General features: G+C 46.2%; 1 protein-coding gene across 1 annotated transcript in view; it reads left to right on the forward strand.

The window, feature by feature from the left end:
- Positions 1–409: 409 nt before the first annotated feature.
- The window catches only part of TESC (tescalcin), a 57717-nt gene continuing 33487 nt past the window's right edge, over positions 410–24639 (forward strand). Inside the window, exon 1 of the mRNA XM_072600330.1 lies at positions 410–969. Within this exon, the coding sequence (XP_072456431.1) occupies positions 912–969 (58 nt within the window). The 5' untranslated portion in view covers positions 410–911. The remainder of the gene's footprint in view (positions 970–24639) is intronic.

Genomic DNA, 24639 nt, shown 5'->3' on the forward strand with positions numbered 1-24639 from the left:
TGGATGGCAGATTGCCAGAGTCCTAAATCTAGATCTGTAATCCAAGTGACAGCACATTTTATCCAACCCCCTCTCATTTTACTGAGGGGCAACTGAGGTCCAGAGAAGTGAAGGGACTTGCCCAAGGTCACACCATTACTAGTGATAGACTTAGGATTCAAACTCAGGTCCTGGGTCTCCAAAGTCAGAACGCTTTCCTCTCCGCTTCTCTGCCTCTGTTTCCCCGTCTGTGGAAGGAGGGGGTAAGATTCGATGTTCTCTTGGTTGGCTTCGGGCTCCCATTCCAATCATCCGGTGAGAGGCCAGGACTTTAAAAGCTTAAACATTTTTAAATATGATGGGGGGATGGGGCTAGGACGCTAGAAAAAGGAAAGGTTAAAGGATACCCCCTTCCCCCAACTTCCAACTCCTTCCCAGGACCAGAAGCTGCAGAGAGCCGCGGTGCCGGGCTCCACGCAGCGCCCAAGGAGGGTTCGGAGCCTCTTCTGACCTCCAGGTTTGCGCCTCCTGGTCTCCTGCAGTCTCGGGAACACGGCAGGCTCTTGGACCCGGCGGACGGGCCCGCCCGCCTCTCTCCTTCTCTATATTAGCCAGAGCTCCCTCTCTCCACGTACAGAACTCTTGGCTTCCTCCCCGCTGGCCGCGGGGCTGGCTGCTGGGGCGCAGTCCGGGCTGCAGTGCTGAACCCGCGCTGGCTTCGGCTGGCCAGGAGAATCAGCGGGGTCTGCTGCTGCTGGGGCGTTCTGCACCGAGGGGCTCTCCTCCGAGCGCTTCCCCGCCTGCACCTGCGCTCCCCTGCCCACCTTGGGGACCTCCCAGGGCAGTGGAGAACCGGGGTGTCCGCGCGGGCTCCTCCCCAGCTCTGTCCCTGGCCGGCGCAGCCTCTGCTCGTCTAGTTCCCTTCTGGAAGAATGGGCTCTGCCCAGTCCATGTCGGATGAGGTCCGGGAACTCGTGGGCAAGACTGGTTGTGAGTACCCCCGGGGCTTGGGCCGGCTGCCCACTGGGGCTCCGAGGGCAGGGGGCTCCCCCTTCTTCTAGGCAAGGGCTTGGGGTTCCGGGCTATTGCCCAGAGCGGGCTCTCACTGCTTGGACTCGATCTACTTTCTTGTCATTCCTCGTGGCTGGGAAGAAGGGGGAAGAAAAGGGCACAGAGGTGCCATTCTGGAGGTAAGGTTAAGAGGTATTCGGAGAGACCTCAGCGGTGCCAGAAAAGTGGTCATGGGAATGCCAACAATGACAATTACTAGGAGAGAGGATGTGTGATGGAGTGGATGGAGCCCTGGGCTCAAAAGCAGGAAGTCCCGGGTTCAAGTCCAGCCCCTACTCCAAACTAGCCGCGTGACCCTGGGTGAATCTTTTAAGTCCCTCGGCGCCCCCAAACAACTCCTGGAGACTAGAAGTTTCAGGAACCGGGCAGGGCCGCTAGAGCCAGCTCCCTGGGATGAGGAAGTCTCAGGACTGGACCGAGGATTAAACAAATACAATGATGGTCATTATCTAGCACTTTTAGGGGAATGGGTTCTATTTGGAGCAAGACAAAGTGTTGGGGTGGGTGGGCTTGATCAGAAAGTCCGGAAAGTCTGGATCCAAGAGGAGCCTGGACACAAAGAGGCCGTTTGACTATGGGCAAATATTTTAACCTCTGGCTGCTTCCTGGCAGCTCTCAAACTGTTGGAGATGAGCGGCTTTTCTGCCTGAGTGCTAGCTCACTGATGAAATAAGGCGACAACCCCACCCCCCACCCCACCCCCCACCCCCGAAAAAGAAAAGAACTACAGACACATTGCTTTTGGGTTCGCAATCTCTATCACTGGAGGGAGTTTCCACACCAGGAAGTTTCCTCCCCCTTCCCATAAAATGCCAGGTTCAGGACACAAGGTGCAAAATGTCTTGCATACGTTACATCTTAACTACTAGCCTCTGAGGCAGGTACTACAAGCTTTATTATTATTTTCCATTTTGCTGATGGCGAATTGCTTCTGCTCCTATAGCTAATAAATGTTGGAGGTGGGATCCGAACCCAGCTCCCTCCCGACTGCCCTGGAGTCCGAGCCAAAACGTAGAAATTCTAAGCTCAGCTCTACAGCTTGATGGCCATGGGACCAGCCACTGGTCATCTTCTTTCCCTGAATGAATAGTTGGCTAAAAGATATTCCATATTCCTTCCTGAATTACAGGACAGTGGGACAGACACTGGCAGTGGACTGGGAGGCTCTGCGTTCAAATCCATCCTTGGTCCCTTGACACCCTGGGCCTCAGCTTCGTCCTGTGTAAAATGAGGAGATTGGATTAGGTGGCCTTTGCTGAGGCTGTTCTAGGATTCTGGGGTTCTCTTTGCCATTCAGCTCTTCTTCAAAGAGTGGGCTTGGCTGACAAACTGAGGGTATGCCCAGCTCCATTCTGAGTTACTGGCGTGGAGAAATAAAGTCCAAGCATTGGAGGGGGCGCTGTCCCTTTCAAAGAGGTGGAACCTTTCTCTAAAAGAGGGTCCTAGTTTTCAGACATGCTCGTGAGACCAAAGGCAGCCGAAGGCAAGCTTCCTTCCTTATTTCACCATCCCTGGGGTGAGGGGGGATGGGGTAAGGGCTCCTTGGTACAAGGGTTTCTGTTTTCTTATCGTGCGCTTGCAGCTCCGGGATAGAGAGCCCCAAAGTGGGGGCAGAAGGGGAAGGAGGAGAGACGTACAACTTGGCTTCCTTGAAGGGGCACTTCTAGGATAGCAGTATTGATTCTATTGTCTATCAGGCAATCAACCAGCACCTATCAAGCACCTATTGGAACTGGTCTAGGCACAGGGAATATGAATGAGATGACATATGCTAAGGGCAGCTAGCTGGCAAGGTAGAGTACCAGACCTGAAGTCAGGAAGACCTGAGTTAGAATCCAGCCCCAGACACTCACTAGCTGGGCAAGCCACTTAACCCTGCTGGCCTCAGTTTCTTCATGTGTCAAATGAGCTGGAGAAGGAAATAGCAAACCACTTCAGTATCTTTGTTAAGTGAACCCCAAATGAGGTCACAGAGTTGAAACAGCTGAACAACAACATGCAAAGTGCATGAAAACTTTAAAATGTTAGCCGAAGCATCCATTGTATTGAGTGGATACATCAGCCAATCAACTGACTGATAGGATACCAGACACAGGAGTGCTAGAGTTAGAAGGGAGGATTCGATGTGTGGGCTGCACTTGAGGACCTAGAGGGCCACATGTGACTTCAAGGCTGAAGGTTCTACACCCCTGCACAATGTACAAAGTGGTTTAGGTTTGGTCGGTACCTATGATTTCATTGATCCAGGGAGCTCCTGGTTCCTCAGTCAGAGGTTAAGTTCCCCTTTTTGGAGTTCTCTGGGCAAGTCATGTATGTAACTTATACAAAGTTCTATGAAGCCATTTGAAGAGCTCTAGTAACCAAGGGGAATCCGGCATGGATTTGTTTGGGAGGTGGCAGCTGAAGAGGGATTTGAAAGATTGCATAGATTTATAGTTGACTATGTACTAGACCCTGGGGACACAAAGAAAGATTTTAAAAAATGTGCCTGTCCTCAGGGAGTTTATAGTCCCTGAATGGGAGAGAAGGTAAAACAACTATGTACAGACAAGATTTAGGTGGGATAAATTAGAGCTGGGAGAGACCCTGGATATCTCTAGTTACCTAGTAAATAAAACAATAAATCTGGAATCAGGAAGTTTTGAGTTCAGATTCGGAGAGTGGGAGACCAATTCAAATGTGGCCTCATATTCTTATTGACTGTGGGACTCTGAGTAAATTACTTAAACCTCTGTCTACCTCAGTTTCCTCCTCTGCAAAATGGGGATTATAGTGGCACCACTTTCCCAGGATTTTTGTGAGTTTCCAATGAGATATTTGTAAAGTTCTCTACAAACTTCCAAAGTGATAGTTAGTACAGCGAAAAACCCTCTCGATTTATGGCTCAATTAATTGATTATTCATTAAACGCCTACTGTGTGCCAGCTACAGAGGAGGAAACCAAAGGCCAGAGAGATGGAGGGATTCGACTGAGGTGTCCCAGGTAGGAAGTGACAGATGGAGGCTTCTAATAGGCCCAGGATGGGGGAAGGAGAGTCCTGTTAGAAGCTGCTGTTCCCTCCTTCACTAAGCTGAACTTGGCTCACAATTCAGTCCCAGCAGGGAGGAATCAAACAGCCCCACAGAGGTGACCCGGCTCCTTTCAGAGCCAGTCTTATCAGAACATCTGCCATCCGCAAAGTTGTCCCTCACTGCGACTCTTCTCAGTCCCTTTGGAACTCCTGCTTTCTCCTAGAGCCACTGAGCTATTTTTGGAAGCTCATCCTCCCAGGCCAGTGACTCCACCCCCCTGGAGGTTTCCCAAGGCTGTCCCCAGATGCCCAGGGGCCGGAGCTCTGACAATGACCAATCTCTGTAAAAGACCAAGAGCTTTCAGTTATTTCAGAGAGAATGAGCTCAATAGAGCATCATAATGACCAACCCAAAGGCAGGTAAAAATCTGGGGAGCATTGAGCTCTGCCAAGCATTCTGAGCTTTACTGACTCCTTACTTTATAAGGACCTGTGATAATGTCATTCGTGTTGAACATTCCTGGTATGGGAAGTCCCTCCACCAATCTGATGTCATGGTCTTCTTCAAAAAGGAAGGATGAACACACAACAGATCACCACTCTTGTAGAATGTATAGCCTTGGAGAATTACGTGAGACACTAAGAAAGTGACTTGCCCAGGGTCACACAACCATCAGGCAAAACTCAAACCCAGGTCTTCTTGAGAGCAAGGCCTGCCCATAGATCCTAGCTGAAGGACTGGAAAGCCCAGTTTGGAGCAGCTACCTCCTACCTGACGTCTTTCTTAGGCCCTGCCCTTCCACCTTCTCTAGTGACCCCCCTCAAAAAAATCCAATGTATGATTTTGCTTCTGTGCATTTGGTAACTTCTTATATACTTATCTGTTCCCATACTGACTCCACAAATAGAACGTGAACTGAGTTCCAGGACTGTTTAACTTTGGTCTTTGTAACTCTAGGGCCTGGAACACAGTAGGAGTTTAATAAATGCTCACTGATTTATTGATTGAGTCAAACCCACCCATTTTCTTCTCTGTAAAGATTAGGAATATGACATTTGTTTAAACTGAGGATATGACAAACTTCCCCAGACACTTTCCATATTTCCCCAGGCAATTTCCATAGACTATTAGAGCTGAAAGAGACATTTAAAAAAAGCTCATCTATCTCCCTCATTTTTTAGAGATGAAGAAACTACTCCAGAGATGTTCAGTGATTTGCCCAAGGTAACACAGCTAGTTAGTGGCAAAATCAGGATTTGAACCCAGGGCTCCTGACTCCTAGTCTTGAACTGCCTATCACAATGTGAAACCAGCCAGGCAGATCCTGCTGCTCCATCTCCCCAGAAAAGTGCCAAAAGACACCACTGGCCACAGAGCAAAAGCCTGCTATCCCTCAGAGTCACCCTCACCCTGTCTGGGTTGAGCACAGCTCAGAATCTCCAAAGGAGAGAGAGCAGGGCATTCAGGTTACCCATTCACCAGTCAGTATCTCTAAACCAGCAACTGGCTCAAGAGGAAGGATAGCAGCGCTAAACCTCCAGAAATTGTAATCTTTTAGAGGTAAGATGAAGACAGATCCTTCCCTAAGGTTCAGGGTTCAGGCTTTCTGCCTTCACGTGAGTAGTTGAATTTTGCTGTTTTGGATGTGACCAAAGGCAAGGTGAGAGGGAAGAGGGAATCCTGTATCTTTGGCTTCCAGAGTTTCTGCTGCTTTTATCACTGAAACCAAAGCCCTAGGGGCAGTGTGGCAGTGGGGAAAGAAAGTTGAGTTGAGAGAGGATAACAACTGGGCTTTGAATCTTTCTGAATCTCAGTTTCCTTTTCTGTAAAATGGGAGAATTGGACTAGATAACCTCTAAGCCCTTTTCCAGTTCTAAATCAATGAGCCTATGATGTGAGTTTGAATTCTGGATCTTCTACTTACTGTGTGACGTTGGATAAGTTGTTAGTGCTTTCTTTCTAAGGTTACCTTCTGTCCATATGGTCTATATCATTTGTGTATGTGGTTATTTGTATAGTGTCTCCTGGAGGTCAGGGACCTTTCTTTGTGTCCCCAATGCTTAGCACTATGCCTGGTACATGGTAAACAGTTCAGTCAGGGAATCCTTACCTTGATTTCCTCATCTGTAAAATGGGGTCTTTGGACTCCATGGTTTCTAAGATCCCTTTTAGCTCTAGTTCCATCATCCTCGACAATAGCCTTCCCTTGCCTGGGCGTCTAATGAGGGCTCATGCTTCTGTCACTGGACGCCCACAGCAGGAGGACTTTGAGCTCTCCCAGACCCTGTCAAGAGTCCTTATTGGAAAAGAGCACCTAATGTAATTATGGGGAAGTAGATCTGCTTAAATGTACTATGTGGAGGCTTGGAGTATGGACAGATGGCTACTGCAAGCTGGGTTTCTAGGAGTGCTGATACCAGATCTTCTGTATCTCTACTGAAATGTCAGTGGATTTCTCTGAGGACAAAGATTTGAATTAGCAAATGAAGAAGAGAAATTCCTTTTAGCTTCCTTCCAGCTGAAGATGGGGTGCCCGGGAGTTTGGTCCAGGACAAGGAATTTCCCAGAAGCCCAGAATATGCCTCAGGATGGGAAATTTGAAGGGCCACTGGCCAATGCTTGTTTTCCTTTGAGGAAAAAGGTAGGAGTGAGATCCAGAGAAGGGTGGGGGAGCAGCTAGATTGGGTATGGGGTTTCCTAGGGCAAAACTGAAGCCAATGGGACCCAAGCTGTGGGATGGATATACACTGTAGCATCAGCTTCATGGTGTCCTTGGGTCTTTGTCTCCTGTCCAGAACCATCCCCCCATACAGGCTGGTGATGCCCACTGTAGCTGAGGGTGCCCTTCCTACCACTTACCCCGAGTAAGGAGCGTTCACTAATCTCCTATGTGCCAGGCATTGTACTGAGTGTTGGGGATGCCAAGAAAGAGCAAGAAAAGTCCCTGCCCTCAAAGAGATTACATTCAAATGGGCAGATAAAATGCAAATAAATAAGTAAAAATAAGACATATGCAGGAAGTTGAGTTTAAAGAGGAGGCTCTGGCCAGGGAAGTGGGGAAGGGCCATTGGGATGTTTGCCTCAAGTCCAAAAATTCCTCCCTTCAATGTTAAATTCTTGAAAGCAGGGACTGCTTTACTGAGCCCCACCCTTCTCCCTCCCTCTCTCTCTCTGTCTCTCTTCTCTCTCTCCCCCCACTATTTCTCTGTCTCTCTCCTTTCCCTCCCTCCTTCTTTCTCCCCTCTCTCTCCCTCCCTCCCTCTCCCTCTCTGTCTCTGTCTCTCTCTCCTCTCCCTCTCTCTGTCTCTCTCCTTTCTCTCTCCCTCCCTCTGTCTCTGTCTCCCACTCTCTCTGTCCCCCTCCCCTCCCCCTCTCCCCATAGTGCCCAGGAGACACAGAGATTCTGTCCTGCCCAGACTCCATCTGCTCCATTCTGGGCATCCCCATTTCAGGAAAGTTGATAATAAAGTGGACAATGTTTAGGCCAGCCTGTATGGTGAAAGCCCTAAAGACCAGATTGGATGAAGATCACTTAGGTCTCTGAGGATATTTACACTGGGTGGAAGAAGGGGCTGCTAGGTGGCATCATTCTGGCCACATTGCCAATGCCTACTGTACAGACACACGTGATGGTGTAGAGAGTAGACACAGACTGGACTCAGAGGATTTGAATTCCTTCTCTGCTACTTACTGCTTAGGTGGCCTCTGACAGGTCATTTCTGCCCTCTGGGCCTCTGTTTCCTCCTTTGTAAAATGAGGGTTGAACTCTTTGTCCTCTAATGGCCCTTCGGGCTCTGGGTCCTGTGGTGCTGCCTGCTGAATCCCAATGTCACCGGGGTTGGGGGGCAAAATCTCCCACACTCATACAAGGGTTTTACCAGACAGTTGGCAGAATCCTGGAATGCCTGCCTATACACAGAACTCATGAAAAGCCCCAGAAAGTTAACTGGGACTTGCTGAAGGGGGAGAATTCTGAGTAAAAAATTCAGAAAACAAAGTTATCTCTCTCAAGCTGAGTGCTGGGGCAGTTAGGTGGTGTAGTAGAGAGAGCATGGGCCCTAGACTCAGGAGGACCGGAGTTCAAATCCGGCCTCAGACACTTACTAGCTGAATAATCCTGGACAAGTCACTTAACCTCTGTTTACCTCGGTTTCCTCATCTGTAAAATGGGGGCAGTGATAGCACCTACTTCCCAGGGTTATTGTAAGGATTAAATGAAATAGTAATTGTAATAGAACAGCTCCTGACATATAGTAAGTGCTTTGTAAATGTTAACTGTTATTATTACTTATATGCGAGGGTATCCTGGTAAATGTTTAACAACCAGATCTCTGGGGAAAAAATGTACACATGACACACGCATTGTTAGCATTTTCTGTCACTTTCTTAAGTTAGTAATCCACAAAACAATAAATCATGTCCTGATGTGTAGCATTTTAAAATTTCCAACATATAAGTAAATGTTCGCATTGAAAATTTAACTATCAGTTTTACTCCACTGGCTCCGGCACCCTCCAGAATGTATATGTGTTGTTTTCTCCTAAAGAGAGCAGGGACTATACCCCTATCCTGCCAAGCTTAATCAATGCTTGTGAATCGATCAATCGATAACCTGTATGTCAGCAAGGAAAGAACACTGGATTTAGATCCAAGAAGACCTGGGTTCAGCTCTCAGATCTGCTGGCTACTAGTTATGTGACCTTGGCCAATCCCTCTGTCCCTTGGCCTTCAGTTTTTCCTCTAAAATGAGAGGGTTATGCTTCATCCTCTATAAGACCTCTTCCAGCTCTAAATCTAAGAGTTTCATTCAATTCATTGGGGGGGGGGGGGCATTTATTAAGCTCCCATTATATACTAGGCATTATGCTAGGGAGTAGGGATACGAAGACAACCTCTGTCCTGGACTCTCTTATGAAACAGGATAAGCATGACAGCCTAAAGTATTTTATTTCCCAGCATAATACAGGCTTAACCCTCCCATTAAATGTTCTTGAATGATGGCGTACTAGTTCTGCTTGAACAATCTCTTTCCTTACTTTCATTTTCTCTGTGCACAAGCCCCACCACTCATCACCCACCTCATGCCTGGACTCTCAGCACAGGCCCTCAGCATTTCTCCTCTCTAATATTACAACAGCTCCCATTTGGTCTTCCCATCTCCAGTCTCCACCCCCAGCTCCCATCCTCAGGTCAATCTATCTTCCTCACAGCTGCCAGAATAATATTCTTAAGGTAGAAGAGTAATTAAGGCACTCTCCCTACTCAGGAAGCTTCTGTCACTTCCAACTGACTGGAGATAAAAATACAAATACCTGCACATGCCTGTGGTCCTTGCTACTCCGAAGGGTCTTAACCATGGCATTCCCCAGTCCATGGGCTGAGGAGTGGAATCACCCAGCTGCAGATCAAGAGGGGTGCTGGAATGGTCATTCCATTAAAATCCAATTTTTATTTTTAATCAGTTAATCAAGCAGTATGCAAATACTTTATTGAGCACTCTGTATTTGAGGAACCTGGGCTAAGCCCTCAAAAAGTAGACATTCTGTAAAATCCTATTTGCCTGAGAGTCTCAGAAACCTATATTATTGAGTGAGAGGTTGTGAAAGTGAGTAGGTAAGTGGGTGAGTGGGTGGGTGAGTGAGTGGGTAGGTGGGAAAGTGGGTGAGTGGGAGAGTGGGTGGGTGAGTGAATGAATTGGTGAGTGAGAGAGAGGCTTGTGCCAGTTTTATTGTAACTTTTCAAGCTTTCTCTGCTTGAGTCTACCCTTCAGACCAGCAGCAGTGCCAGCCTCCACAGACTGCAGGCCTGATGAACTCTCTGACCCTCAGAGCCCATGCACCACCAAGCCTGGCCCTTGTGCCTGGCTTGACAAAGAGGAGTACAGGCCATCTTGACTCTCTTGGGTTGAGATTAAGGTAGTTTCACTTCTGGCTTGCCTGTCATTGATTCTTTAGGGAAATGTAAGGGGAATGAGAAGTGAAGCCTTCTGGGAAGCATGGTTTGTTTTTGTTTTTTTAATTCTCCCCTTGAAAATTAGACTTGGATCCTGGAGCATGTCTTATCTTGAGGCCCAAGAAGCTCCTAATGTCTTAATTTTACAAAGAAGGGAGCACAAGCTTCCTGACTCCCAAGTCAAGGTCTTTCCATTCAGGGAAGGGAGAGCTGGTCTGGAAAGGGTCAGCATGTGTGGTGTATCTGGGGAAGGTTAGCCTGCAAAGGCAGCCCAGGACTATGCTAAGTAGTTTCACACTCATGAGAAGAAATGGGTCAGTAAAAGAGAGAGGGCAGTTCCTCAGAGAAGGACACCAAGGACTGCCAAGGACAGGGGTCATCTAATTTGGTTTTCCTCAGGATCACCTGCTGGTGAGACTTGGGTCCCAGTGCATAGCTTGAAGAATCTTAAGGCTGGAAGGAACCTTAGATATCAGCTCATCTAAGCCCCTCCTACCTCCATTTTATAGATGATGACACTGAGGATGCAAGATTCATCCTGTTCACCCAGCTCACAAGCACCAAACCCCAGCCTCTTTCCATTCCGCCATACTGTCTCCGTCATTCCCATTGTCCATCTGTGCCAACACTGTCCTAGCTCTGCTGATCAGCAGCAATTAGATCCCCTTGAGCTGCTTTAGAGTCCTGGGGTGCCTTTCATTGGGCAACAGTCCCCAAAATGCTGTATGGAATTTAACTGAACCAAAAGTGAAGACTGCCAAGTCTGGGGACTTAATCCCAATCATGGTACCTTTTCAGGGGATTTCTGAACCTTCCTGTCCTTCCCACCCACCCACCCAGCCACTCACACACCCATTCACACACTCACCCATTCACTCACTCAGTCATGTTTTAAGGGCTTAGCCCAGGTTCCTCAAATTCACAGAGATCAGATATCTTTGGAGTCAGCTCTGCTTACTACCCTGGAAAGACAAGAGACTTCTCCAAGGAGTTGACTTTGCAGAGAGAGAGTGAGAAGAGAAAGGGTGCAGGACTAGAGGATGGAATGAGGGAATTTAGAGTGAGGAGGATGCTAGCTGCTCTCCTAAATCAATCCTACAAGCATTCACTATCACTCACTAGCTTAGATGCTAGGGCTACAAAGACAAAAATGATACAATCCCTGCCCTCAGTGAGCTTCCATTCGAAGGGCAGCTAGGTGGCCCCATAGTGCACAAAGCATCAGGTCTGGAATCAGGAAGACTCCTCTTCCTTAGTTCAAATCCAGCCTCAGATACTTACTAACTGTGTGACCCTGGGCAAGTCACTTGAGCTCAGTTTCCCCAACAGGAATAATAATAGCACCTACCTCCAGGGTTATTGTGAGGATCAAATGAGATAACCATGAAACAACTGGCATGTTTGTTACTGTTCAGTCATGTTCAATTCTTTGTGACCCCATGAACCATACTGTCTGTGGGGTTTTCTTGGCAAAGATACTGGAGTGATTTGCCATTCCCTTCTCCAATAGATTAAGGCAAACAGAGGTTAAGTGACTTGCCTAGGGTCACACATCTAGTAAGTATTTGAGATCTTCCTCACTCCAGGCCCAGGGCTCTATCCACTGAGCCATTTAGCTCACCTGGCACATAGTGAGTGTTATATAAATGCACTATTTATTATTATCATATAATGTATATTATTATTATAGGTGGGACATACGACATGTACACAAGTAAAGAAATAAAAAGTATATACATAGAATCATAAGCCTTGAGTTGGTCATATGATCCAATCCCCCCTTTTTTACAAATGGGGAAACTGAGGCCAAGAGTAATGAACTGATTTGCCCGGTGTCACACAGGTAGTAAGTGGTAAGGCTAGGTTTGGAATGTGAATTTTCTGCCTCCAAATCCCAACATGTTTTCATCTTGAGGAGAGAGTTCTAACTACTGGGGATGGAATGAGGAAAGGCCTGGAGCAGAAGGTGGAACTCTTGAAGGAAGGATAGACAATGAATGCATTCACCACGAAGCAAAGAAGACCGAGATTTCAAAGCTGGCCTCTGGTATTTATTTCAGGCAGGTCATTTCAACTTTCTGAGCCTTGGTTTCCTCCTTGGTAAAAATGAGGGGTTTGAGCTAGGTGGCTTCTGACATCCCTTCTAGCCCAAGATCTAGGATCCTTTGAGGTTTGGATGATGATGATGATGGTGGCAACAAACATTTATATAGCCCTTTGCACACTGACTTGCAAATATTATTTCATCTAATCTTTACAACAACCCTGGGACTATTATCATCTTCTTTTTACAGATAAGGAAACTGAGGCAGAGAGAGGCTGAAACTTGCCAGAGTTACACAGTAAGAGTCTGAGGCCAGATTTGAGTCATGCCTCTGACACCATGATACTTACCCCTCAGAGCCTCAGTTCTCTCACATGTAAAATGGGACAAGCTACCTGAGGGAAGAAACTATTCCATTTTTGTCTTTGTGCATCTAGTCAGTAAGTCACTTAGCAAGCATTTGTTAAACACCTACTATGTGCCAGGCATTAAGCTAAGGACTGATATACAAAGAAAGGCAGAATCATAGCTTAGAACACAGTTGTTGAGATATTTTTCAGTTGTGTCCAACTCTTTGTGACCCCTTTTCTTAACAGATATCATTTGCCATTTCCTTCTGAAGCTCATTTTACCAGTGAGGAAACGGAGGCAAACAGAGTGAAGTGACTTATCCAGGGTCACACAGCTAGTAAGTGTCTGAAGTGAGATTTGAATGCAGAAAGATCAGTCTTCCTGATTCCAAGCCCAGTGCTCTAGCCACTGCCCTACCTGGCTGCTCTAGCATACACTAGGTGCTCAATAAATGCTTGCTCTTTGATGTATGAATGCCTTGTGAAAACAACTTCAAATACCATGTGAGGGTAAGTCATTATTATTTAGCACAGTTGGAAACCAGGTAAAGAGATGCACATGATTCATCCAGAATCACCAGGTGGGACGTAGGAGAGATGCTCTAACTCCAGATTCAGTGAGAGCTCTTTCCCTTGCCCTTAGGATAACCAGAGAGAAGGCTTCTGGGGAAGGACTCCTGGAGCTAAGCCATTGGCTCAGCCTGAAGTTTTTTAACCTTTCCAAATTATGTTCCCAAAGTAAAAAGACAGGTGATTGCTTCCAGTGAGCCAGCCGTTAAAAAAGCCACAATGACAAACAAATCCTTTGTTTGAAGGCAGATGACCTTAACTGGAGAGAACAATATTGAAAGGGGGTTATCTGTTCTCCCAAAGGTCTCCCATGAAGTCACCGGAGGTCCCTGTGTTCTGGGAGGGGTAACAATCACACCTGGGACAGTCTTGTGTTTTTCTCCACTGCTGAAAGTCCTCTGGGAGAGAGTGGGGGGAGAGCTGGGGTAGAGGGAAGGAAGTGGTAAAAGGTGGAGTCGGGTGAGTTCTGGGTTCTCAACAATCTACCAGTCATGGCCTGGAAACGGGGAGGGTCTATTGGACGTGAGCTAGGATGACTCTGGAGTCACACCTTGCCTACTTACAATCTGTATTGACCTTGGGTAAGTCCCTTCACCTCTATGGTGTTTAATTTCCTCATCTGTAAAATTGGATAGTTGGTCTAGATAGGATGTCATGTAGAACTGTTTGTGAAGAGGACTTTCCTGCCCTCCTCTAGTGCTCCACATGTGGGTTAGCTGTGATCTAGCACTCCGAGCTCTGGGCTCATTGGGTCCGGATTTGGTACTGAGAACTTTGGCTCAGGCTCCCAGCCAGAGGTTTCTCTGGGAGCCTCAGAATTGGACTCATTCTGCCCTAGCCTAGAGTCTCCCTTGGTGGCATCAGCAGTTGGACCCATTTCATAGAATCCTGGATTTAAAACTCAAAGGGACTTGGAGGGGCTATCTTTGCAAACCCCCTCCTTGTTTTACAGAGGGGAAACTAAGGTGATGTCACTTGCTCTAAGTCTCACCGGTAGGAAACCATCAAAATCAAATTTAAGTCCAGTTCCTCTGACACCGATTCCCCCGGGGCCAACACCATTATGGTGTGACTTGTTTTTAGGTAATAGGGGTTAAGTGACTTGCCCGGGGTTACACAGCTAGTGTCTGAGGTTGGATTTGAACTCAGGTCCTCCTGACTCCAGGGCAGGTGCTCCATCCACTTTAGCACTTAGCTGCCCAAAGACTCGTACTTAAAGAGGCTTGGGAACACCCCTAGGGGATTCTAGGATCTAAAGTCCTAACTCCTTAGAGTCAGACTCTGCTGCTCCCTGGCTGAATCATTTCCCTTCTCTGAGCCTCAGTCTCCTCGTCTGTAAAAATGAAAGGCTGGCTCTTCTGAGGTTCCATCCTGTCTATATCTGTAATCAATTCAGTTCAACAAACATGAAATGACCTCCTAAAGCCAAACTACATGGAGTAAACAATGAAGTAGAACCATGGATGGAATGCTGGTTCAAATCCAGCCTCGGATGTTTACACTGTGCGATCCTGGACAAGTCACTTAATCACTGGCTGCCTCAGTTTCCACTTGTGTAAAATGGGGACAATATTAATACCTACCTCCCAGTATTGTGAGAATCAAACGAGATAATTATTGTAAAGCACTTAACACAATGTCTAACACAGAGAAATCACTATATATAAATGTTAGTTATTATTAACTATTATTATTATTGCCTAAAGATCAATGCTCAGGTTTCTCTGGTGGTTTTCCATACTTGGAATACTCTCCCTCTTCTCCCCTCTAGGCTTTCCTGGCTTCCTTCAAACCCCACTTTCTACAGGAAGCCTTTCCCAACCTCTCTTGATGCTAATGTCTTTCCTCTCTCAATTATATCCACCTTATCCTGTATAGATCTTGTTTGCATGTACATAGCTGTTTGCAAGCCTGGCTCCCTCATTAGCTGGGAGGGGAGGGATGGGGGGACTGTCTTTTGCCTCTTTTTATATCCCTGGCATATAGTAGGTGCTTCATAATGGTCCTCCATCTGCAAACTTGCTGATTCATGGGAATATTTAAATGGTCAGTGCAGCCTTGATCTGTGTGACTCCCCATGGGCGTTCTCCATTTACCTGGAGAAAAGAGTCCAGCGTTTCCAGGCTGGCCCCTCCTCAGGCAGCCTTGCCCCACAGGCTGGTACTTCCATCTGATGGACGCTCAGAGGTCCCTTCACTGAGCGCGGGAGCTGCCATAGCCCTGCTCCCAGACTGTTTGTATCTGACAGCTCTCCCTGTCAAAACCTCAGGTCCTCCCCTCCCCACTCCTGCTGAGGCCCAAGGATGCTTCCCCCTGGTCTGACCTTGGGGCAGAGCTGACAATCAAAGAAAGCTTTGGACCAGACTGGAAGCTAGTCTTTAGTTGCCCAGGAAAGCTAACATGATGGGAGGGGTGGGGAGAGAGACACAGCCTCTGGGAGCGAGAAAGTACTACCATGCTCTGGTCAGACCTGGAGACGACAGGGACCACGGCTTTAAAGATGCAAGCGATCTTTTGACACCTGAAGGGCAGCTAGGGAACGCCGTAGGGCACAGTGCACAGATTCATTTTCCTGAGTTTAAATCCAGCCTCAGACACTTACTAGCTGTGTGACCCTGGGTAAGTCACGTCACCCTGCTTGTCTCAGTTTCCTCATCTGTAAAGTAAGCTGGAGAAGGAAATGACAAACCACTCCAGCATCTCTTCCAAGAAATCCCCAGATGGAGTCAGCTGAATCTCACAGTGGCATGGGAATTCTTAGGAGGGGATGGGTTCCCCTTGCTTGGAGATCATCAAGATGAGGCTAGTTAGCCACTGGTGTTAGGAATGCTCTAGAAGAGATCCTGGTGGTACTGAGGTTCAAACCCCGATTGGAGAAACTGAGGAGGTTGGCTCCAATTTCCTTCCCCTCACATGGGTGACCTCTGGCAAATTACTAAACCTCTCTGGACTCCTAGAACAGAGTCATGTTCAGATACAGGCTGGACTAAATGAGCTTCTTTAGGTGTTTTCAACATCTATTGCCTTTTCTCATCCTTTTATACAGTCATACATACATACATACATACATACATACATATATATATATATATATATATACATATGAGGCATTTTAACTAAATAAAAAGTTGGCACAGCCAAGCAAAGGAGAGAAAACTGGACAAGGGATATGAGATGCCAGCAGAACACACACACACACACACACACACAGAGCTCTTCCAAGTCCCCACCCCCCCCCAACTCCCAACCAGATAGTGGGGAAAAGAAACACACGTTCCAAAGTTCAATCCACCCAACTGTGCACCAGCCTCAGCCTAGACAAAGACAGCAGGAGGCTCAGGGATGAGTAAGACAGGGTCTGCTTCGTGCTCTTCGATCCTTCTCTAGATGAAAGATTACAAAGACCATCTCTCTAAAGTCGGCGCCTCCTCCTGCTGGGACGGGACCGTGGGCGCTGGTCCTACTGGCAGAAGGGGCTCAAGCTGAAGGGCAGCCAGCAGTTCAAAGCAGAGTTCAGCTCAATTCAACGGGGCAATGATAATAATGATAGCTTTATAAAGCAAGCTTCCTATGTGCCTGGCACTGTGCTAAGTGCTTTACAATTATTATCTCATTTGATTCAACAACCCTGGGAGATAGGTGCTCTTATTATTATTCCTATTTTAAAGATAAGGAAACTGAGCTTAAGTGACTTGCCCAGGGTCACATAGCTAGTAAAGTTTCTGAGGCTGGATTTGAATTCAGGGCTTCCTGACTCTAAGACCAGAGCTTATCCACATCACCACCATGTATTAAGCATCCTACTGTGCACCAGGCACTGGACTAGGCTCTGAGGATAGGGAGGCAAGTCCCTGCCCTGAAGAAGTGGGGGGCACTTAACATTCTATGTTAAGTGTAAGATAATTTTAAGAAGTAAGAGTCTCTCAAATCACCTCCCACTTATGTTCTGGGTATATTGATTTTTTTCATGTTATTTTCATGACATCTCTTCTATTAGCATGTGAGCTTTTTGAGGGCAAAGACAGTTCCTACCTTTCCTAATATCCCTGACACTTAATACAGTGTCTGGCACGTAGTAGTTGGTGTTCGGTCGTATTTGACTCTTTGCTACCCCATTTGGGGTTTTCTTGGTGAAAGTACTGGAGTGGATTTGTCATTTCCTTCTCTAGCTGAAGGATGAAGAAACTAAGGCAAACAGGACTAAGTGACTTGCCCAGGGTCATACCACTAGGAAATGTCTGAGGTCAGATTTGAACTCATGAAGTTGAGTCTTGCTGACTCCAGGAATGGACCATGGCGCCACTTGGCTGCCCTGCCTAGCACAAAGTAGGTTGACTGAATGATTGAGTAATGATTGAGTCCCTTCAAGACTCAGCTCAAGCACTCCCTTCCATGGAAGGGTTTTCCTGATCCCTGCAGGTGATCCTGCCACCTCCTCTCCCTAACTAGCAAGTAGTTGTTTTCTATACACTTGTATATGTACATGCTGACGCCAATGATAACATAGAAGATGCATGAGGGCAGGGACTCTGTGTGTGTGTGTGTGTGTGTGTGTGTGTGTGTGTGTGTGTGTGTGTGTGTCCTCAGAACCAAGTACAATGCCTGGCAAATACCAAGTACTTAACAGATGCCCATTATTGGATGGAAATCATCTATATAAAGCTAGGAGGTTGCCTCATTCAATTGTCTCATTTTACAAAGGGGACAACTGAGACCCAGAGAAGTAGGTTCATGGATTTAGAGCTAGGAGGGACCTCAGAAGTCACCTAGTCTATCCTCATTTTACTGAGGAGGAAATCAAAGTAGTTTAAGTGACTTGCCCAAGGTAACACAGGAAATAATTAGTAGAGATCTGACTTGAACCCAACCCAGATCCACTGACTCTAAATCCAGAACTCTGACCATTGCTCCACACCGGTTGCTGCCCGTTACTGTCCCTAGTGACTTGAATCCAAATTGGGGATCCAAAAGAAACCATGAAGAGCAGACGAGAGCTTATTGGGACAAGAACCGTGTTCCCAAGTGGGTCTATATGGGTTCTTCCAGGCAAGGAGGGCACACTGTTTCCAGAACAGTATTAGAAGCTTGGCAGAGGATAAAAAGTCCCAGCAAAGCAGCAGCGTCAGCTGGACCCATCGGCTGAGCTCAGCACAGACGTCATCTCTAATGGATTGTTTGACTCCCCTTCTCCCACATTCCAGAAGGATTCAGGGATGTTTGTGTCTGAACTAGGGACCTTGGGCCTCTGATGCACCCTACCTTGGGCAGGTTGCCAATGTGCCTCAGTTTCCTTCACTGTAAAATGAGGGGGGTAGAATTAGACAACCTCAAAAATTCCTTCCAGCTCTCAACCTATGATACTTCCCTTATATCCTGGAACCTCAGTTTCCTTCTCTTTGAAATGGGAGGATTGGTCTAAATGACCTCTGAATTCCCTTCCACTTCTCATGATACCAATTCATTGTTGTTTCTCAGTCATCTCTAACTCTCTATGACCCCATCTGAGGTTTTCTTGGCAAAGATACTGGAGTGATTTGCCTTTTTTCCCTCCTGCTCATTTTATAAATGAGGAAACCAAAGCCAAGAGGGTTAAATGACTTGCTCAGGGTCACATGGTCAGTAAATGTCTGAGGTCAGATTTGAACTCATGAAATCAAGTCTTCCTGACTCCAGGAATGCTTGTTGCCCTTCGTTCTTGAAGAGGACCACAATGACATCACCATGATAAAGTGAAGTTTCAATGTGTCCAGCTGTGGCTGATCAGACCAGTATGAACACAGATAGTCCGTGTGAACATTTGGGGTGGTTACTCCAAATCTACACATCCTGACTCCAGGAGTAATACCCTCTCCACTGACCTAAGGATACCAATATACAATCAAATATAGTCCTTGGCCTCAGGAGGCTTATATTCTATCTACTTACAGACTATAATATTTTCACAAATAAGTCAATTCAAGATAACTTGAGGACCCTAGTTCTAGGGCAGGAAAGGATCTCCAGAGGCCATCTCATCTAATTCTTATTTTACAGATGAAGGGAGTAAGGTACAGAGACAAGTTAAATCATTTGTCCAAGGTCACATAGGTAGTAAGAATCAGAGGTGAGATTTAAACCTAGGTCCTCTGATTCTACAGCCGTTGTTAATAATGGGAGGTGAGATGGGGAAATGAACAAGGCAACCTCAGTATTCTCAGGAACAATGGGTCTAGTCAAGAAGAATCTTCAGGAAATAGTCAAGAGTCTAATTCTTGCATCCCAATTCTCTCCTCCATGGGAAGAAGGCCAAGGCTCCCACCTCTTTTCTTGACAGAGATGGAAATTATGGATGGAGATCACTGCATGTTCTGTCAGAGTTGACTGGAAGGCTGGTTAGTTTTTCTGATCTTCTTTCTGTCCCTTTCTATTATTATTTGATATAAGGTATGACTCTCTAGGTAGACGAAGGGTAGAGAGACATTAGGAGATAGCAATATTTCTTCAAAAGAAGGCTGAGAGATGCCACTGATCTGGGAGGGGGGAGCACCACGCCTACCTTGTCACAAGAGCCAGGAATAGAGAATTCTAAAGATCTTTGCAGTGGAGGAAGCTGGGTCCCTGAAACTTCATCTTTGCTTTCTAATGTCTCCTTCTGTCTTGAAGGGATTGTTTCAAGCACTGACTACATCTTCTGTTCTCCTTAGCCCTAAAAAGGCAGAGGCTGTGAAGACGATTCCAGAAGACAGGCATTGCAGATGATGGAAAGGGGCCAAATGCTAAAAGTACTGGGAGGCTCAGCCTGAGACACTCCGGCTGCCAAAGGGCATCTGAGTTCTTTGTTCTTGGGGCCAAGATTCTCACTCATTCAGGGCTCTTTGGGGGATCCCTCACCCATGCCACTCCTCCAGTCAAAATAGACTCACATGCCCTCCCCTCAGTTACATTTGTCCTTGTATCCCCCATCACCCAACACCATGCAGGCTGGCACATAGTAGGTGCTTGTGGCTATTGTTGAGTCATATTCAACTCTTTGTGAGCCCATTTGGGGTTTTCTTGGCAAAGATACTGGAGTGACTTGCTATTTCCTTCTCTAGCTCATTTTACAGATGAGGAAACCGAGGCAAACAGGTAAAATGACTTGCCCAGGGTCACATAGTAAGTGTCTGATGTCAGATTTGAACTCAGGTCTTCCTGACTCTAGGTCTAGCCCTCAGTTTTCTGCACACAAGACTCCCTTTCTTTCCACCTCCATGCTTTTATTCCTTTTGTCAATGATGATGGTGATGATGATGGTGGTGGTGATGATAGTGATGATGATGGGGGGGGGGTGATGATGACGCAGTCCATGGGCCATCCTCTCCATGAAGTCTCTCAGTTCTTCTCTCATCTGATCTCCTAGCACTAAGCCTCTTCTCTTATGCCCTTTCCTATTCTAACCAGCATCATATTTACCTGGGCTCATCACCTCTTGACTATTAGACTGTCAGTTTCTTGGGGGGTAGGAATTATGTCCAATTTGTTCTCATATCTCCCATAATATTAATATGCTGCTTTGTACAAGAAGGAAGTAGTTGTAGTCAAGGTATAGGGAAATGAGCACTGGGTGTTGGCAGGATTTAGTGGCTGCCATGGTACTTTCCAGCTCCAATATTCTTTGTTCTGAGATAGTGTATTATAAGGGATAAACCTGGCACAGTAGAAATAAAATGTGAGTCCAAAACCTCATCTCTAATGCTCACCACCTTGTGACCTTGGGCAAGTCTCTTCACCTCCTGAGCTTCAGTTTCTTTATCTGTAAAAGGAAAGGATTGGACCATAAGGAAATTGAGTTTTATTTCAGCTCTAGACCTGTGACCCCATTCCCTTAACAAGCTAGAATTGTTCCAAAGGAGAATAGACAGGCCACTTCAGGAAGTATGAACTCCCCACTACTCTAAGCCTCCAATTACATTCTGAATTTTTTGGACGTCATAGAAGTAATTCTTGTTCAAACGCAGGTTACTCTAGAACTGATTCCCATTCTCAAAGAGTGAAAATCCCCAAAGGAGCTAGATAAATTTCTTTTGAAGTGGGTCAATTAAGTTGTCAGTCAACCAGCATTTTTTTAAAGCACTCTTCTACAGGAGTGACGGCTCCTGTCCTCCCTGGGCTTATGTTTCCCTCAGACATCTTCCCAGATGAGTAAAGCCAGCACACAAACTCACAGTGGCTGGGTGTCTCCTTTACAACATCACATCTCTTTTAGGATGCTTAATATGTCCATGGCCTGCCTTTGGGCTCTTCACTGCTCTCTGAACAGGCTTTGGTTTCCTGCTCTCATAGCATGTGGGGGCAGCTGCTGAGTAGCAATTGCTTTGGGTACTCTATTGGTAGAAAGGAAATGGGGAAAGATATCTGTTCTTGGTCTCTTTGGTCAGTTGGTCCAGCACTGTGCTAAGGGCTAGAGACTCAAAAAAAAGGCCAAAATGTGGTCCCTGTCCTCAAGAAACGTACAATGGAATGGAGCTTCAGAACAGCTGTGACTTAGGAGCTTGGTCATAGAATGTTAGGAGGTCTAAGAAACATTGGGAATCACATAGGTTGACCATAAGCCCCTCAGGTTACAAAAAAGAAGGGGCAACTAGGATAGAGCACCAGATCTGGGACAGCCTAAATTCAAATGTGATCTCAGATACTTACTGGCTGTGAAACCCTGGGCAAGTAAGTCACTTAACCCCTATTGCTTCCCCTCAAAAAAGAAATTTACAGAAGAGGAAATTGAAGTCCAGATCATGGCTTGCCCTGGTAAATGGCAGAGCTTAGTCTAGAACCCAGGCTTCATGACTCTTAATCCAACAAAATTGCCCCTCAGAGATGTGCCTCAGTGGGCTGGGAAAGGAAGGAGGAGGAGAGAGACATAATATGGTCAAGAGGGAAAAGAATGCAGGACACAGGGCTGGAGGCCACTACTACTTGTGTGACTTTAGGCAGACTGCATAACCTCTCTGGGCCCTTGTAAATGAATGAGCAGGACCAGCTGCCCTCTAACAGGGTCGATGCTCAAGATCTGCGGTCCTCTGGGGAGTATCTTCATCCTCCTCCATGCTTGCACTCCTGGGAGTCAGAAGAGTGGAAAAGAAAATCCTAGTGCCGTTCCCCCACCTAATGAACTCCAGTGGGAGGACAGCTAAAAGCTCCTATGCCTGCCCTTGGACCTAGAGAAGGGGCAGCAGCAGCCGAAGCAGCCTCCCAGGAACAGCCACTTCAGTGAGTCATAAGTGAGCCTACCAGTCTATCAGTGGTCCTTCCAGCATCCCCCCTCACCTGTGTACTGTGGTGATGCCCCATCCAGCCTGCCCTTCCAGACACATTACACATGATTCCCTACACACACTCCAGTCAGGCTGGTCTTCTTACTGTTCCCTGAACATGATATTCCATCTCTTGCCTCTACACCTTTGTCCAGGCTGTTCCCCATGCCAGTGATGCATCATCTCTGTCTTGTAAAAGCCTGACTTCCTTCAGGTTGAGCTCAAATGCCACCTTCTAGATGAGGCTTTTCCTGGTCTTCCCCACCTCTGCCAATCGCTAATTACATAACGTTCAAAATTACATTGTATGGAGAAAAGGGGAAGAGGAGACAGACAGAAACAGACAAACAGAGATACAGAGAGAGACACACACACAGAGACAGAGATACAAAGAGAGAGACACACAGAGTGAGACAGAGAGAAACAGAGACAGACAGAGAGAAATGTACAGAGAGACACAAAGAGAAAGAAAAGGGGGGAGAGGCAGAGGGAGAATTTATTGTACAGCCTATTGTACAATAGACTCTCTATAGTATGTACAGTATTCATATATATATAATGTACAATAGATTCTCTACACATATACACACAATGCTTTTATATGCATATGCCTCTGTGTGTGTGTGTGTGTGTGTGTGTGTGTGTGTGTGTGTGTGTGTGTGTGTGTGTGTGTATTCCAGCTTCAGGCGCTTACTAGCTTTACTAGCTGTGTGATCCTGGGCAAGTCACTTAAAAAAAAAAAATCTCTGTTTGACTCAGTTTCCTTATCTGTAAAATAGAGATAATAATGACATCTACCTCCCAAGGTTGTTGTGACGACTAAATGAGATAATTGTAAATTATGTATATATATATATATATAATTATATTATTTATGTTATGGGGAGTTCTATGTGTATTTTACATATCCTATCTCTTTATTAGATCATGAGCCCCTTGAGAGCAGCAACTGTCTTTTGCCTCTTTTTGTATCCCTGGTACTTAGTACAGTACCTGGCACATAGTAGGTACTTGATAAATGCTTATTGATTGATTATCTACTTATTGGTGGATACAGGGTTTCCCCCAATGCAATGTGAGTTCCTTGAAGACAGTCAGCTACTACTATTGTTTTGGTTTTCTGGAGTTGTTGTTGTTGTTGTTGTTGTGTGTGTGTGTGTGTGTGTGTGTGTGTGTGTGTGTAAAAGGCTGCCACAGGAGACAGTAGGTTTCCCTTTCCTCAAAGTCAAAGGATCATAGATTCCAAGCTAGAACATTCTCTAGAGCCTTCCCATTGAGGAAATGAGGAAACTGAGTTCGAAGCCGTCAGCCAAGCTCTTGCAACAGAAACCTTTTGCCGGCCAGGAGTGAACAAAGCCCCATAAGCCCCTAGATTTAAAACTAGAAGGGACTTTAGAGGCAAGAAGAAACTAGTTAGAATAAAGGTCACAGAATATTTAATTCAACAGATATTTATTAAGCATTACAATCCCTGGCATCTGTCACAGTGCCTGCCACAAACTAGGTCATTTTCAAATGCCTATTAAGAATAAACGAACGAGTGAATAGCTGTACGATGTCAGGCAAGTCAAATCACCTCCACGACCTCAATTTCATCACCTGTAAAACAAAGGCTCTGGTGGGGCATGGTGGGAGTCAGGAAGATCTGAATTCAAATCCAGCTTCAGACGCTTACCAGCTGGGTTTAACTTTGAGCAAATCATTTAATCTCTGTTTGCCTCAGTTTCCTCAGCTGCAAAATGGGGTTAATAATAGCTTCTATTTCCCAGGTTTGATGGGAGAATCATAAAACACTTAGCACAGTGTCTGGCCATCATTATCACCATCCTCATCCTCATCCTCATCACTATTATCATCTCCAAGTCTATGGTCCTAGGATGATGCTAAGATTTGCATTTTCTTCCCCCCAGTACAGATACAGTTCTCTACACAGAGAAGGAATTTAATGGGTATAGATTTGAATGGATGGAAGGGTGATGAATAAGGACTGTCTGAGGGTCCAGGAGAGGTTATCCTTTATCTCCCCCAATGTCCCCAGTGTGGATTTAAGAAAACAAGAACAGTAAGAGAGGATTCCAGAAACATGAGACTGCCTGGTTCCCATGGTTCCCACTGCATCAGTGACTGCATCAGCCAGGGTCAAGGTTGGGTTACAGGACTTGGAAGCGAACATGGAAAAAAAAAAGTGAAGTTTGCATAAACAATCCAAATAAACACAGCCTTCTGGATGCCAAAGGAAATCAGAGGAGGGGGCTTTGTTAACCTGAAAAGGTTTATAGGAACCTGAGGTGGTTAATATTCGCAATTTTTTTTTTGATCCAAAGATCTATGCTTTCATCCATGTACAAAATTCCCGGTATGGAGACTCCTTTTCCCAATGCAGATGTAACCT

Source organism: Notamacropus eugenii, chromosome 4 (assembly GCF_028372415.1).
Source record: "Notamacropus eugenii isolate mMacEug1 chromosome 4, mMacEug1.pri_v2, whole genome shotgun sequence".
NCBI classification, from domain to species: domain Eukaryota; kingdom Metazoa; phylum Chordata; class Mammalia; order Diprotodontia; family Macropodidae; genus Notamacropus; species Notamacropus eugenii.